The 17,498-nt window shown below is 45.0% G+C and overlaps 2 protein-coding genes across 2 annotated transcripts in view; one reads left to right on the forward strand and one right to left on the reverse strand.

The window, feature by feature from the left end:
• Positions 1–17,498, forward strand: part of LOC143989872 (gastrula zinc finger protein XlCGF66.1-like) — a 153,566-nt gene that overhangs the window by 84,772 nt on the left and 51,296 nt on the right. The gene's annotated exons all lie outside the window — the stretch shown is intronic.
• LOC143986906 (uncharacterized) lies at positions 1,739–8,492 on the reverse strand (the record flags this gene model as incomplete). Its single annotated transcript, XM_077485314.1, has 4 exons — positions 1,739–5,994; positions 7,844–8,053; positions 8,143–8,240; positions 8,357–8,492. Coding segments are annotated over 4 exons (1,842 nt in total), but the record flags the coding sequence as incomplete, so codon positions are not given.

Genomic DNA, 17,498 nt, shown 5'->3' on the forward strand with positions numbered 1-17,498 from the left:
CTTCGGGTCTAAAACTGCTATCTTTAACATAAGGCTCCCTTCTGTGGCTGAATACATAAACCAGTGCACTCAATGTTTTCCTTGCTGATTGTTAAGTATGGAAGGTGGTATGGGTGACATCCAGCGGTCAAACACAGGTACTACATAGTTTTTTAGACTATTTAAAGAGGAAGTAAACCCTGATGTGTTTTACTTCCTCTTTTGTTAGCTGCTGCAGCCTGCAAAAGAAAAGCATAATGGGCTAGTATGCATGCCCATTATGTCCCACTTACCTGCAAAAGAATCCAGTGATGTCCCCTGTGTGGGAAGCGTCCATCTTTTTGCTCTCTTCTTTCGGGGCCGCGGACTCCGGCTCTGTGATTTACCGGAGCCACGTGACGTCTTTCCCACACATGTGCACAGGAGCCACGGCTAGTGACATATGTTAGGGAGGAAACTGAATTTTGTTTTGTTTCTTCCCCGTGCATGCGCTGTACAAATTTCCCGTGGACTACATATGAAATATCTCTTAAACGGCGCACGTTTAGGAGATATTTCCACTACCTATAGGTAAGCCTTATTCCAGGCTTACCTATAGGTAAAAGTACAAAAAGTGGGTTTACAACCACTTTAAGCCCAGCTCCCAAAACCCCTCCTAGCTCTGAGGAAACTCGAGTTGATTGGCTAATGAAACATGTCAGCATGACATCAGCACATTGGCTGGGGGATTGCCTGTTTGCAGGAAGATGGATAAGGAACGATAGCTTGTAATCTTATGATTGGAACCAAAAAACCTGCATGAACGGCGGAGAGGAAAAGCTCAAGGCGTCGGGATATCGGCTCACCCTGAGCATGTGTTAATCAGGACTGATGGGTAGAGGTGCAGTGAAAGGACCGGGGTGTATGACGTGGTGAACGAAGTCTATTTACACAGTTGTGTTTGTTCCTGTCCCCGGTTTTCAACCTCCCTATCTGACGGTCATTGGAGACGTATCCACACTCTACAAGTGACTCAATGCCTAAGCCTGCTCCTCCGGATTATTTCAGCTTCAATATAATTACTTCCCTGCTTCACCAGGTCTAATCTGTCTAGTTATTCAGAATCCAAAGGGACTGATCATAATCCATGTGTGGGCAGTAATAACGATACCCTGTGTGTTTTCTGAGTACATCGCAGCTAAGAACTCGCCAATTCTCCTAACACCCCCCACATCTACACGGGGTTTTCACTCAAGATTTTTAGTCTACAACCAAGTTCCTCTGTAACTGCATCAGTATTATAATGTTGGCTTTTGAAATTTATACTACTATATAAGTCTGTAATTACAAGTGCTAATGTTTGACTAAAGTGATTGTTCCATTTGGGTACTGTGAATGCGGGTGTGAATGGTGTGCGCAGCTGCGATTCCCCTTCTTTTTAACATATGACAACCTTGTCTTATTCTTAAACTACCTGTGTGGTAAACGGTTAGTCCCTCTTTTTCATTAATTTGTGTGTTTTTTCAATATAATAAAACTTTTTTGAATCAATCACTGTGTCCTAGAAGTGGTCCTCTTGGGAGAACTATATTATTCTCTCTTTTTTTGTTATATGCGTCTTAGGGACGCTAGGACTGCGTCTTTTTGGTTATACCATCTAGGTGAAAGATTGATAAACTATACATAAAATATATATATATATATATAGTCACCCAGAAAAGAGCATTGAAGCAGGACTATCGCAGTACAGATATTAAACAATGTATACTCAATACTGATAAAACGTATTATACAGTTTTATTAATACAAAAGACAAGACATTTGATACATTTGTAAAAAGTGCAAAGTAACAATCCATAAATGTCACCAGCATACAAGTTCCCAAACCAGGAGGCTCAGGATATGGTGGGTTTCCATGGATGTGGTTCTCAACATGTTTTGCGGTCTTTATACCACTTCATCAGGGGAATATCGGCAAGTAATTATTACAGTATTAAGCACTATGTATCAAAACAATTGAATTACATATATAAAACATTACATTCAATAGAAGAAATTAAACAAGGGGGAAAAAAGCGAGGGGAGATGTTGCTTCCCCAGTACCCAAAGCCTCAGCCGAGGTCAGAGCACCACCAAGGTTCCCCTCCCCCCTCCATGGCCGCGGGGGATGTGCAATCAATGGACGTGTATCTATATTGATTGGTTGATAAAGATGGAATAAGAATAATATACAATCCAGCGACTTCAATAGAAAAGATGAGGAGAAAACGGGAAAGGAAGAAAAACAGGGGTTGAGGGGGGAAGGGGTTGGGGGGTTAGAGATAAAGGGGTAAAGGAGAGGGAGGAAGAGGAAAAAGGAGGGAGGAGAGAGGGAAAGGAAGGAAAGCAAAGGGTCTGGTATATATTTTAGGGGGGCTCTATACAGTTTTTCATTCTTCCTGTTGGATGGGCTACAGAAAATGTGACAGGATTAGGACCCCCCCGGGATTAGTACAATCCCCCCAGTATTAGGACCCCCCAGACATGTTATTTAACCAGTTTAGATCTTTGGAGGTACATAGTACACCCAGAGAGTAAAGGGTTAATCACAAGCCAATCCCGGCAGTAGATTTCTTCAGCCGGCTCCCAGCTGCACAGTCAGCGTGATCCGGGGGGCTGTATGACCCCCCAAGTGTGGTTCCTGGACTCTCCTGCTCATCCTGGGAACCTGAGACCACATCCAGGAAGGAAGCCAAGAGAGAGGAGATGGTGAACGTCCATCCCCCGATCTCCTCTGAATGAAGCCGGCAGTCCTCATTGTTTCCTCATTCCCCGGATGATACTGCCAAGGAAACATCTAACCGAGCGCCATCTGTGCATTGGAGGGTAGAGGAGACATTGGAGGTCTAATAAACCCCCCATGTCTCATAAAGAGGACCTGTCACCTGCCCAATGATATCACATGGGTGGTTTGTTACCCACGTGTGATAGAAATACAGTTAAATAAGAACAAAATAATAAACAATTTAAAAAATATGAATTATAAAAAAATTATTAAAAAAATTAAACAAGTAAACAAAAAATGACAAAATGTATATTAAAAAAATTTATGTGACCCCCATTGCCCCGCACACACCTGTAAACGCACCCATACTGTGTATATGTGTATGTAGAGCGTGATTGCACCACACATGTGAGGGATCACCACGAATGTCGGAGTGAAAGGAATAATTCTACCACTAGAGATCACATGTAAAAATTCGACTAAAATATATTAATAAAAAAGTTACTGCACACACCAGCAAATGCAAATATTTTATATACCTTTTTCCCCTTTCAACTGCATAGAGAGCTGGGAGAGATAAAAAGCAGTACACTGGTCTTCCCAGTAGATGAGAGGTGCCAGCAGAAGTCTAATCTTTGGAGGAGGGCAGGCTGAGTTCTCAGTACAGCCCACACACTGACCACACTGTGCTCATGCCTAGAGTGATCAGTTTTTAATAGGAAAGCAGAGGGAGTGGTAGGATCACCAGAGATTTCACACAAAGGAATCAATATGAAGAGAATAGGAGAGTTCTTCATACCAGTACATGGGACAGCAGGCACATGACGTGTTGGGGTTACATGCTCTCTAACTTATGTCCTTCAGTGTGTACTGTACTGATAAGTGTATGATCTCAGGTATTAGTATGAAATCATTCCTGATGAAGGAAACTAAGGGGACTATAAATAGAAAATGTGTTGGAAGAGCATGACAAGCATTGTCCCAGATGTTATAAATGTGTGATATAATTGTATTGATGTGATTTCCTATGATCGTCAGCTCCATCTAGAGATTGGAATAAGTATTTTTTTTTCTGAAATACCTCCATCAGGAAAAATTAGAGCAATACCACATTATTGACACTAGATGGAACCAATGGTAATAGGAAATCATTGTATGAAATAAAATATGAGGGATACTTTAGATTCCAGGGCTTGTTCTGCCGCCTCTCTTTTCTTCCAAGACTACATCTCAGTACACACTTCCTACAATTATTACTGGACTTTCCATGACCAGCTTTGACATGTTGTCCATAGAGACAAGACGCCCCGTCACAGTCTCCGAATATCAACACATTTCACATGTCTTTATTATGCTGAATATTGTTTCTACAATCGCATGTTACGGATGATTGGAGTCACTGCCCCTTTGTGTATTCCGAGGCCTTTGTGCCATCGAACTTCACCTCTTTTATCATAACATGTTTTTGGAAATACAAAAAAATAACTTCACAGCGGGAGGAATGCGAACATCATTCATTCATTCATTCATTCAATGATTTTTTTTTATACTTAGAAAAGCTACAAAATGGATGAGAGGAAATGACTCCATTTTTATTTTTCTCCTGCTATCAATGGCCGACACGGTACAACACTTCATCCATGTCTTTGGTGATCTCTGATCTCCTTATCAACTGTTTCTTCCATGATGAAGATCAGACATGGAGTATATCTGAGGTGTATATCAGGGGGTGCTTCTTCCCCACATGAGAGCTGTGATGTCCAGCAACATTCATATAGAAGACATTTCCCACACTCAAGGCACTAATACCCCTCAAGGGTTATGTGGGGTCCCTGATGTACAGGAAGACAGGACTTCATTGAGGAACAATTCCCTCACTCAGGACAGGAATATGGCTTCTCCCCTGTATGAGATCTCTGATGTTTGGAAAGACTGGACATCACTGAAAAATATTTCCCGCACTCAGGACAGGAATACGGCTTCTCCCCCGTGTGAGATCTCTGATGTGTGTAAAGACTGGACTTCTGTGAAAAACATTTCCCGCACTCAGGACAGGAATACGGCTTCTCCCCTGTGTGAGATCTCTGAGGTGTGTAAAGACCGGACTTCTGTGAAAAATATTTCCCACACACAGGACAGGAATACGGCTTCTCCCCCGTGTGAGATCTCTGATGTGAGTAAAGATTGGACTTCTGTGGAAAACATTTCCCGCACTCAGGGCAGGAATATGGCTTCTCCCCTGTGTGAGATCTCTGATGTGTGTAAAGACTGGACTTCTGTGAAAAACATTTCCCGCAGTCAGGACAGGAATACGGCTTCTCCCCTGTGTGAGATCTCTGATGTGTGTAAAGATCGAACTTCTGTGAAAAACATTTCCCACACTCAGGACAGGAATACGGCTTCTCCCCTGTGTGAGATCTCTGATGTGTGTTAAGACTGGACTTCACTGAAAAACATTTCCCACACTCAGGACAGGAATACGGCTTCTCTCCTGTGTGAGATCTCTGATGTGTGGAAAGATCGGACTTCTGTGAAAAACATTTCCCGCACTCAGGACAGGAATATGGCTTGTCCCCTGTGTGAGATCTCTGATGTGTGTAAAGATAGGACTTCGCTGAAAAACATTTCCCGCACTCAGCACAGGAATACGGCTTCTCCCCTGTGTGAGATCTCTGATGTGTGGAAAGATTGGACTTCACTGAAAAACATTTCCCGCACTCAGGGCAGGAATATGGCTTCTCCCCTGTGTGAGATCTCTGATGTTTGTTAAGTTTGGACTTCACTGAAAAACATTTCCCGCACTCAGCACAGGAATACGGCTTCTCCCCTGTGTGAGATCTCTGATGTTTGTTAAGTTTGGACTTCACTGAAAAACATTTCCCGCACTCAGGACAGGAATACGTTTTTTCCCCCATGCAAGATATTTTATGCCTATTAACATAGAATTTTGAAGGGAAACACTTCCCGCACTCAGTACAGGAAAAGCTCTTCTCTGTTGGAAGGACGGCCCCGTCCCTCACAGTCTGAGGTTCCTCAGGATAAGAGGAATACGATGGTCCATCTACACTGTGTGGTGCCGGATGGACATTTGAGGTAGTCGGGTTTTCTCCTGGACTATACTGTGTGATGTCCTCATCTTCTACTTTACAGTCTGGAGACAAAGTGAGACAATCCTCTGAGGTTTTCCTCATCTCCCGTCCATCTACTAAAATAGAAATACAAAGATTATTACTAGACATCAGCTGATTGGTTCCCCTAAACCAGGACTCCACCCACATCAGGCAGCTTTGTCTCTGAGGATCTTACAATTCCCCCCTCAAGGTAACTAGTAAATGGGTCCTCTGATCTCCTACCAGATCATTTCTTTATTCATGGACCTTAGTCAGAGAGGGAGGAAACAACGAGAACTGTCTTTTATAGGAGTGACAGTGATGAGGGGATTATAGGACGAGTGTCCCCTCCCCCTTTATCACTCATTGCCATCTTCCCAACACAAGAAGTCCTGCACTTCCTTATTTAGTCCATGATTTAGTCATGAATAACAGCGGGGCTGAGCCCCACCAGAGGTCAGAGAGTGAGAATGGGGGGAGAACAACCAAGATGAAGACTGGACTGATCCTGAAGACCCCCATCATTAGGTTATTGACTCCTCCCTCATTATCACTTTCTGTTTAAGGTTCCAAAGTCTGAGGATGTTATCACATTATTATCAACATGTAAAAGTCTGTGCTCCAATCACATCATCCGATATAAAATGTCCATCTGGTAGGAAATGAGTGCAAAAGAAGTCAGGACTATGTAATGTACAACATATTATATAAGATAAAACAGTTAGGATTTTATAGTATCAGAATGATGTAATGTACAACATAGAGTATATAGTGCAGGGGTCAGGAGTATGTAATGTACAACATATATAGTATATAGTGTAAGACAGCCCTCAAATTTTCCACACACCTATTGTGAGTGGAAAATGATGGCTGGGGAGTATTGGTTGCCTTGAAGGAGGGGGGGGGGGGTGAGCACCACTGGCAGGCGGGGGTTGAATGGGAGCCGTTGTCCCTGATAAAGTTGTTAAAATTTATTTTTGTAACTTAATTCTGCATAAAACATTTAAGTTTCATTTCAGGAGATAATTTATGAGGGTGTGTTTAGGGGCGGGGACTGGTTGGGTTGGGTGGAGAAACTTTTTGAAATTTTGAGCACTGTTGTAAGGGTCAGGAGTATGTAATGTAGAATATAAAGTATACAGTGCAGGGGTCAGGAGTATGTAATGTACAACATAGAGTATATAGCGCAGGGGTCAGGAGTATGTAATGTAGAATATAAAGTATACAGTGTAAGGGTCAGGACTCATAATATTGGTATTCAGTAATCAGTGGAAGATGAAATGATTACATGAGACAAGTTGCAGAGGTCCCACACCGCTGCCTCCCATCTCCTGAGACTGCACTCAGTGACTTGGGTCTGAGACTATACAGACATATCCCTCCACCCGGCACAGCCAGCAGACAACACAACAAGTAATCCTGGGGGGATTGTTCTGTCAGAGATCTTGTCATACCCGGGTATGGGGCAGAAGACCCAAATCACATACCCCGGGTGCCTAGATCTAGTAACATCTATGGGGAAAATGAACATTTTGCTGCCAGCTGATCCCCAGAATCTCCATAAATCCAGTCTAGATACATAAATTGTGTCGGCAGCACAGAGAAGGAAGATTATCGGAGAGAAATCCAGGAATACAGGACGGGGAACACAGCTCAGGAAAGAGACCAGGGGATTACAGGCTGATATCACCCAGCCCCCGCCCTACTCTGGACCAATCAGTGAGCAGTATGGGTGGAGGAATGGATTTAGTGTTAATGACCTACCTGTGCTGATCTCTGTAGGAGTGTCCTCCTCTATAAATGTCCCCGTTATTCCATCCTCCTCCATAGACTGCTGATCATCCCTCACATACCTCTCTTCTTCTTCTGATTTCACCTCAAATTCTATATCCATTGAATCTCCACTCTAAACCAAGAAAATGAGAGAGAATATCATCTGTAAGATAGAAGATTTATTATTGTGACACCACATAGAAAATCCAACTGTGTTTTATAAGCTCCATTCCATTACCTTGCAATATTGAGGGATGGTGTGACCTTCCTGTGTGGAATCCCGGGAATACAGAGGATGGGGACATCTCTCTGGTGGGTTCCTGTATCTGGATGACTCCACCATGGTGTCCTGGTACAGATCTTTGTGTTCTTTTAGAGACTCCTCCATCACCCCATCCTCGTCATCCTCCTCTTTTATCTCTTCTTTAGAATCTCTCAGGTTTCCACTCTGAATATATAATAAAAATGACACCAATGGTAACAATGCAGATAATGTACAGATCCTAATGATACTATCAGTGATTGTTCCTCATCTACCTGATGATGGTGGGGGATGGTGTGATCTTCCTGTGTGGAATCCCGGGAATACAGAGGACGGGGACATCTCTCTGGTGGGTTCCCATTACTGGATCCATCTGTAGGAAACACACACACTGACTGAATACATTGTTTCTATGTGTTTATCAGATGATGGGGGATCTAGGTGGAGCCTCCGTACTGCTCTCTCCTTTACAATAAAGTCTCCTCTTACCCGGTGATGTGAGGGGCGGCTGATTGTCCATCATGACGTCCTTGTAGAGATCCTTGTGTCCTTCTAAATACTCCCACTCCTCCATGGAGAAATAGACAGTGACATCCTGACACCTTATAGGAACCTGACACACACAATGATACAGTCACCATCCAGACACATCCCTTGTCTGTTACTGGATAATGTCCCAGAATTCCCAGAATCCTCCTCACCTCTCCTCCATCATCTCTCTGGTGACTTCTAGAATCTTCTTTGTATTTCTCTATTCTATCAGGGAGGGAGGTGGAGGCAATGTGATGGTCATATGATCTCCAGACTTCACAGGAGGAAAACTCTATATCTGAACACAAATAGAAAAAAATAAATGATATTCCCAGAATCCTCCTCACCTCTCCATTCAGGTCTCCATTTTATTAAAGCTCCACTTCAGAATGAGATATCATTTACCCACACAGGACCCCCACACTATGCAGGACAAATCCTTGTAGCAGGTATTCTGATGTCATTACATACAATGCAGGACCAACAGTTCAACTTTGCTAATGAGGATGCCAAGACTCTGCCCACATCGTAAGAGCATCAGAAAAAGTGCAAGAAGGAGCTCAGAGACAAATGAGGATATTGCTCAGCCAATGGGAGATGATCTCAGCATGACTTACATAATGAAGGAGATGAGGGGGAGGGGAGGAAGTCACTTATGGTGACCATAGAGACATGGAAATTCAGCTGGTTCAGCAGGGATCGGTCACATTTCCATCCAGGTGTGGTCACTGCCGGATAAAAGTCACTCCATCAGCGGCTGCAGCCAATAGCTTCATCACTGATCTGTGTATTCTGAGAGCGGAGGAGCGTCCCCCATTGTCAGAATACAATAGTGCAGCGGGGAGGATTCCCCCATCCCCCTCCAATGTGTGGATGGGGGAATCACTTCTGTTTTTTCCTCTCATCCCGCTGGATGAACGATAAAACTGAACCATGTATGGCCAGCTTTGGAAGGAAGATATATTCATCACCAACTGATCACCCTGAAGGGGGTTAATCTAGGTATCCACACTATATATATATATACACCTCTCCCATCCTCTGGAACTCGCTACCTCAACCTGTCCAGCTATCCCCTACTCTTGCTACCTTCAGGCGACCCCTGAATACTCATCTCTTCAGGGAAGCCGATCACGTCTCCAACTGATCTTTTATCACTTCCATCAGCTCATTCCCCACAGTTACAACCTTTTGTACCACCTGCCCCACCCTATTAGATTGTAAGCTCTTCTGAGCAGGGCCCTTTTAATCCTTTTGTATTTTATTGTATTATAACTGTATTGTCTCCCTATTATATTGTAAAGTGCTGCGTAAACTGTTGGCGCTATATAAATCCTGTATAATAATAATAATATATGTGTGTATCATCATCTGCTGGAGATAAAAGACATCGCAGTGACTATGGAGGAAGAGGACGGACATGACGGGGGTGTGATGAATGAAAAGTGCAGAGAGAGAGCACACAGAGGCGAATCACCAGGAACCCGACACGCGGGGCATTTATTGGGGGACTCGGGGTACAGGCAGGAGGAGAATTAGTCCACAGAACACACAATAGATACAGCAATGAAGAACGATCCTCTGGGCGGTAATATGGGACAGATAAGGGTTGTTATTTTAACGGGGCAAACAGAAGCCACAGAAATGAAGGGTGCTCCTCAGGACAGCAAAGGGGTGATAGTCCACAGGGCAGAGCAGTGTTGGCACATAGGGTAGCAAGACACAGTACAATGAAAAATTCCACCGGATAACAATGTAACACCACACAGGTAGTCCACGTAGGATGGCCAGGGAAATGGGCCCGACTCAGGGACAAAGATCCAGGTCCAAAAAAGGGTGGAGATCAGGGCGTGATGGGTTAAGTATAGGAAATGGCAGATATCCAGGCCAACAGGAGTAGGTGCTAGTGGCTGAAAAGGGCAGGCAGGGCTAAGTCCAGAACAGGGCAGATATCCAGGCCCGACGGGCTGGTAGCTGATGCAAGGCAGGCAGGGTGAAGTCCATGGGCCCTTGGAGGGGGTTGGGAGGGTCTGACCACAGCTCAGCAGCACAGACAATACAGAACTATATGTCCAGGGTGCAGAGAGCAGCACCCAGTCCATACTGACCCATCAGACTCAGCAGTTCTAAGCACCTTCCAGTGAGGTCTGCAGCCATCAGCTCCTCTCTGTGTCCATCATGGAAGGCGACTCTCACCAGACTCACCCCCTTCTTTGTGTTGTGAATTCAGCCAGAGACCTCCCCTCAGATTCAGGTGGTGCCGAGGTGTCTGGCTCTATCCTGACACAATATACAATCATTTATGTGCTTCTTACTGAGGGAGCCTCATGTCCTCCTCCTGTGGGGACCCCGGAACTCACACTCCACATTATACCGATACACTGACTGCGTTATACATTGCATCCCGATTAGAGATTGTCCATTTTATAAAACCAAATACAAACATCTAATACTTCTGACCTTCACTAAAAGGGGGTTACTGGGTGTAAATAGAAAATACGATCTTATTACCTCCTCTGCTACTTCTTCCAGCAACGTCTTCTCTCTACTTCCTCCCGACTCACCTCTCACCCGGAACTTCCTGTCTGTATCTGACATCATTTCCTGTCTTCCATAGAGACTTCCTGTCTGGATGGAAGTGAGATCACCATCTTGTGGAGATCAGAGGAACTGCAGCCCTGAGAAACATCTGGTATTGTGAACATGGCCTTGTGCTGTGTGTATGTACTGTATATCCTTATAGATGGGTCATCTCCACTCCCACCAAGGGGGATAGAAATATATTACTGCTCAGTGGGGAGACATTTTGGCCCCTTTGATTTTGCAGTAAAATTGATGTCAGATTTAGTCATGTAGAACATCTGTTATATGGATACAAAGAGCCCCAGCCGAGAGTAAAGGGTGGAAATGGCTCCTGATCCCCAGATTTGGGCAATTATGTCACCAATATAAATAGAATGTGTAACAACTCAAATACCTACAGAAATAACTTATAGTGGACTGCTGCTGTAACAAAGGTAAGTGTTAACTTTATCAACTAGAAGAGCATTATGTGTCACAGCGCTGTCCTATTGTGTGTGCACATAAATCATCACAAATACACTAAAATATGTTGAGACATTCATATATAAAGTGCTAGGGGCTCAAATAATATTCTCTGCAGATCTACTGCTTCCACTTTACACCTTCTTCACTGATATTGTGATATTTGCTGCTATATTACATAAACTAAAAATCTGTGCAAATGTCATGTAATGTAAACATACAATATTTTGGACTCAATATAGTGTTCTCTGCAAGTCCACTGCTTCCACATTGCATCTACTTCAATGAACTAATTTTTCTAAAATCAATCCACCAATCAATGAAAAGTTGATAAGGTGTAAAGTTCTCGGTGCTCCAAACTGTGCCAGCTGTAGTGTAGCCACACTTTCTTCCACCTCTTACACACGTGATGGTGAGGGCGCCCCCTTAGTGGTGCTTCTCCACTCACCAGAGCAATATGACTCCCAGCTTTTCACCTACCAGAGTCACCAACATCCTTCACACTCTCCTCACCTCCGATGGCAAAGGAACCGGATCCTCCTCGCTCACTCCTGCAAGTCTGCTGCGCTCTCTGTCAGTCTCCCTCCTAGACTCCTCCTCTGACTGCTGTTCCAGCAGGAGCTCTACCTCTTCATACACATAGCTCTGCCTCTTCGTACACACTCAGAGCTCCGCCTCTTCATACATACTCATAGCTCCGCCTCTTCATACACACTCAGAGCTCAGACCTCTTCATACACACTCAGAGCTCCGCCCCTTCATACACACTCAGAGCTCCGCCTCTTCATACACACTCAGAGCTCAGACCTCTTCATACACACTCCGAGCTCCACCTCTTCATACACACTCAGAGCTCAGACCTCTTCATACACACTCTGAGCTCTGCCTCTTCATACAGACTCTGAGCTCAGACCTCTTTGTACACACTCAGAACTCTGCCTCTTCATACACACTCAGAACTCCGCCTCTTCGTACACACTCAGAACTCCGCCTCTTCGTACAAACTCAGAGCTCTGCCTCTTCATACACACTCAGAGCTCTGCCTCTTCATACAGACTCTGAGCTCAGACCTCTTCGTACACACTCAGAGCTCAGACCTCTTCATACACACTCAGAGCTCCGCCCCTTCATACACACTCAGAACTCCGCCTCTTCGTACACACTTAGAGCTCTGCCTCTTCATACACACTCTAAATTAGGCCAATTTTTCCTCTTAGAGGGACTTTAAAAGGCAAGAGTCTTGAAGAAAATTATATCAAAGTATCAATTTTATTAGAAAAGTTAAAACATATGCAACAATAAAAATATGTATGGATGCGCAGCTACAAGCTTGTGATATACAAAAAAAACACAGCAATATGTACAAACATAGTAAGGATCATAACACTACACTAGTGGATCTTAGGTGGTGAAATTGAAACCAACAAAGCCCGACACATTTTGAGGTAGTTAGAGAATAAGACCTCTTCTTCAGGGGCTGATACTGTAGTGGATATCCTCATCTGTAGACATTACAAAGAAAGCATAAGAAAACAGACAAGGTAAATGTACTCACCAATTCTAATTTACAAGATAATAAAGTATCAATTAACATCCATTAAATATCGTATTCTAACCGTATAATGTTGTACATCAATGTTCAAGAGGCATCCAATATGATAAAAATGGGAAAAGACTGAAATTTTGCCAACAGGGATCTGATCCATGTACCAATGTGTGCTGTCTCGGGAGTGTCAAAGATTCGGTCAATCAGCAGTGCACAAAGGGCATATCCCGACCACATACTGTATGTTACACCTGTAGCACTGACCCCCAAAGGAGCTGCTGGTTTTCTTGGGCTTACCGTTTACCTCCTCCTCCTTGTAACTCATCGTTCTTGTCTAGGGGTTCCCAAGGTTGATGGCCCAATAACTGCAGAGACCGACACTTGAATTCCTTTAGGAATTTTTATTTGCTTAAAACGTTGAACAGAAACACAGTCTCTCGGTTGGGAATAGAGGGCATAGGTATGGAAGCTCAGGCAGTTTGAAACTGCTGACACTTAATAAATGTCTTTCTCTAGGTAATCCAGGGAATAGCCACTCACAACTGGATATTTCCACTGTCGGATAAATCCTGATTTATGGACTTAACAGCCGAGAAATGACTCAAACTTAGCAAAGTCTCTGCCACAGACTTGGTTGCAAATGTTAGATGAACACCGAAAGTCTCTCACCGGAACTTAGTTGGAAAAGAAGGATGAAAATAGGACCTTTCCTACGGTACCAGTATCTTGCAGCCGGTCCGGATTCATTTAGTGTCCATACAGCTCAGCATCCAGGCTCTTACCGAGCAGCAAGCCTTGTGCGTGGCCCTCTTTCAACGAGTTCTCCCCTGGTTGCATGACGAGTTACTGGGCCTCTCCAAAACCCGAGACATCACCGGACCACCTTAGAATCCTCCTTCCAGTTACTGTGCCTTGGACTAGCCAGTTCTGAGACTCGGAAACGGATGGATCCGCACCCCAGGCCATGAGGGTCCTTGGGGGCTGGTTAGGAGGACCAGGACCATGGAGTCAGAACATACTTCTAGACCGGAACCCAGAACCACATGACTTCAGCACCTTAAGTACCCTCTCCCGGAATACACAGCGAGACAACGCACCCACCGATTCGCTCCGAGAGAGAGATTGGTACCCAATGCGTCCAGCCAGACTGCGTTCTAATGCCTGTCAAATGTGCTACATACATCTATGACCAGGCAGAACATTAGTACAACCCAGCCAAACTGATGTCAAAACCACAATTTAGCGCAATTAACCCCAAGACTCAACTATAGTCTTGGGAAAAAACTAAATTTACAGACATAGCGCTTACTCTTCAGGAGTACCGGCGCTACACACTCAATATGAGAAACCCAGATCTGATTCTTTGATCTAGTAGAGAAAACAAGAACCAAAAACCCGGTCAATAAGATATAATGACTACTATACACCATGGGCTGGTGATATTACTAAAAAGTGGCTGGTAAAATATAGTAATAAGGGCATAAATACAACCTCCACAGAACATATCTGTTTATGGGAAATATGTGGGGGAGGGGGAGATGAGTTGGCTATCCATCCGCCATAAACTGCCACACCGATCCAATCGGGAGATATAGTACAAGCCAAAAGTATCTGTAAAGAAACAAAGGCATGGAAGCTGGCTAACGGCTATATATAATTCATGCTAGGTCAAACTTTATTTAGGAGGAAAATCAAGGGTACCAGTCTCTAATAAGAAATCACCTCTATGTCGGTGGGGAAATATGGGTACAGTGTCCACAAACCCCACCCCACCTCCAGAATGTCAATGGTGCACATAAGTTATAAACAGCAATCTTTACCTGTGTCTCAGTATGCAGCAACACGACCAGTCTGATGCCTGAACAGCATAAGACTGGACAGGTGTATGCTGCAGTTATAGCCAGATGATCAGTGAATCAGCTACAGCTGATCCCTGAGGGGTTTGGCCGCTCAAAGAGCGTAGGAGGAACCATCCTGTGGATGTTCTAGCCTGTCAAAGCTAAGCTGGCCAATGGGGCGAGGTGGGATGGTCAGCCCGCTGAGTCTCCAGCGCGCAGGCCCACCCCCATCAGCCCCGAATGATGATGCTGCACTGGATAGCGGCATCACGATGTCACGCCAATGGAGGGGCGGAATTGAAGAGGAGGAAGGAGGTGACTGGCGTCCGCATCAGGGGCTCACAGCGCGCAGGTCACCACGAAAACAGAGGACAACACATCCTCCGGCCGTATAGTGAACCCAAACACAGTGGCCAGGAAAAATCAAATCAAACAGAGATAACAACCTGGTCCCCTTGTGCCAAGAGCGTCACCAAAGAAAGTCCGAATCCTGACATATGAACCCCAGCAACAACCGGCATCGCACGGAGGACCCAGAAGGCAAACATCTCCCTTCATTTACGATGGAATCTATGCAGGGAAAAATACAGGGACACTTTATTATAAAATTAGAAAAGCACACAAGGGGAAAAAAAAGCCATACCATAACTCAACAGATATGTATATATATGTATAGATAACAATCATAAACGATATAATGTACACACACAAAACAAAAAGAAAAAAGGGAAAAACAAAACAAAAAAAAGCCCTATAATGACATTACCACGACCCACCAAATTCCATAACAAACCACGATGCTATAGCTATATATCACCAATTATATACAAGATATATATTTATAGAAAGGGCAAGACAGCAAAGACCAATATTGCAGCCCGTCTATGGGGAACAGCCTCAAGAAAAATGGGCTATATTTGCCTCTAAGTGGTCCCACTCCGAACCCCCTGAGGTAAACCCTTCCAAAAAGGGATGTAATGAGATGGCATCATTGAGGTCCGGAGGTCTCATTGCCTGGAGGCAAAAAATCCACTTTTGCTCATGTTGCAAAAGGACTTTATTCCAGTCGCCTCCATGCAGCCCAGAATGTACACGGTCCAAAATTATAAATAAGACTCATGGGAAAACACCTGCATGAATTGCTGTAACGTGTCTCCCGAGGGGTAGGCTGGGATTGCACGATTTCATTGCTGCTATGTGATGATAGGCCCATTTCCAGAATTCCTGGTTCGTCTTACCCACATAATAGCATGCGCAGTCGCACATCAATAGATACACGACGCCGACTTTCTTACAGTTTGCGTAATGTCTAGGAATGTATTTTTCGTCATTTGGTAACCTAATATTGCGAATGGTGTTCATAAATTGACAATAGGGACAACCGCCACATCTAAACGTTCACAGACGTTTACATAGGTCACGTTTACCACCTCCACCCAAATATTCACTGGACACCAAACTATCCCCAATAGTGATGGACGAACTTCCGACGGGACGTTTCGCGAACGCGAAACGCGAACGGACACAAACGTTCGCGAAAACGACCGTTCGCCGCGGGCTCCATTGACTTCAATGGGAGGCGAATTTCGCAAACCTTTAGGTCGAATTTGCGGCCACGGGGTAATTATTAGGGGGTAGCACGTAGTCCCACCACCTGGACAATAGCATAATACATGTATGAGGTGAATTTGGGATCGATAACTACAAGCATTTTTTTTTTATTTGGGAAATTGTTCTGACAATTCAGGACTATGGAGCTAATGAAGGCAATGGAGGAGAGGGAAGGTCAGGGACCAGGGTAGGCAAACAAGAGGGTGCAGGAGATACAGAGCACTGACAGCAGCACCGTAATACAGAGCACTGACATCAGCACCGTGACATACAGCGCTGACAGCAGCTCCGTGACATACAGCGCTGACAGCAGCTCCGTGACATACAGCGCTGACAGCAGCTCCGTGACATACAGCGCTGACAGCAGCTCCGTGACATACAGCGCTGACAGCAGCACCGTGACATACAGCGCTGACAGCAGCTCCGTGACATACAGCGCTGACAGCAGCTCCGTGACATACAGCGCTGACAGCAGCTCCGTGACATACAGCACTGACAGCAGCTCCGTGACATACAGCGCTGACAGCAGCTCCGTGACATACAGCGCTGACAGCAGCACCGTGACATACAGCGCTGACAGCAGCTCCGTGACATACAGCGCTGACAGCAGCTCCGTGACATACAGCGCTGACAGCAGCTCCGTGACATACAGCGCTGACAGCAGCTCCGTGACATACAGCGCTGACAGCAGCACCGTGACATACAGCGCTGACAGCAGCTCCGTGACATACAGCGCTGACAGCAGCTCCGTGACATACAGCGCTGACAGCAGCTCCGTGACATACAGCGCTGACAGCAGCTCCGTGACATACAGCGCTGACAGCAGCTCCGTGACATACAGCGCTGACAGCAGCTCCGTGACATACAGCGCTGACAGCAGCACCGTGACATACAGCGCTGACAGCAGCTCCGTGACATACAGCGCTGACAGCAGCTCCGTGACATACAGCGCTGACAGCAGCTCCGTGACATACAGCACTGACAGCAGCTCCGTGACATACAGCGCTGACAGCAGCTCCGTGACATACAGCGCTGACAGCAGCACCGTGACATACAGCGC

Source organism: Lithobates pipiens, unplaced genomic scaffold, assembly GCF_037356315.1.
Source record: "Lithobates pipiens isolate NorthernLeopardFrog02 unplaced genomic scaffold, aLitPip1_a1.2 Scaffold_18, whole genome shotgun sequence".
Taxonomy (NCBI): Eukaryota; Metazoa; Chordata; class Amphibia; order Anura; family Ranidae; genus Lithobates; species Lithobates pipiens.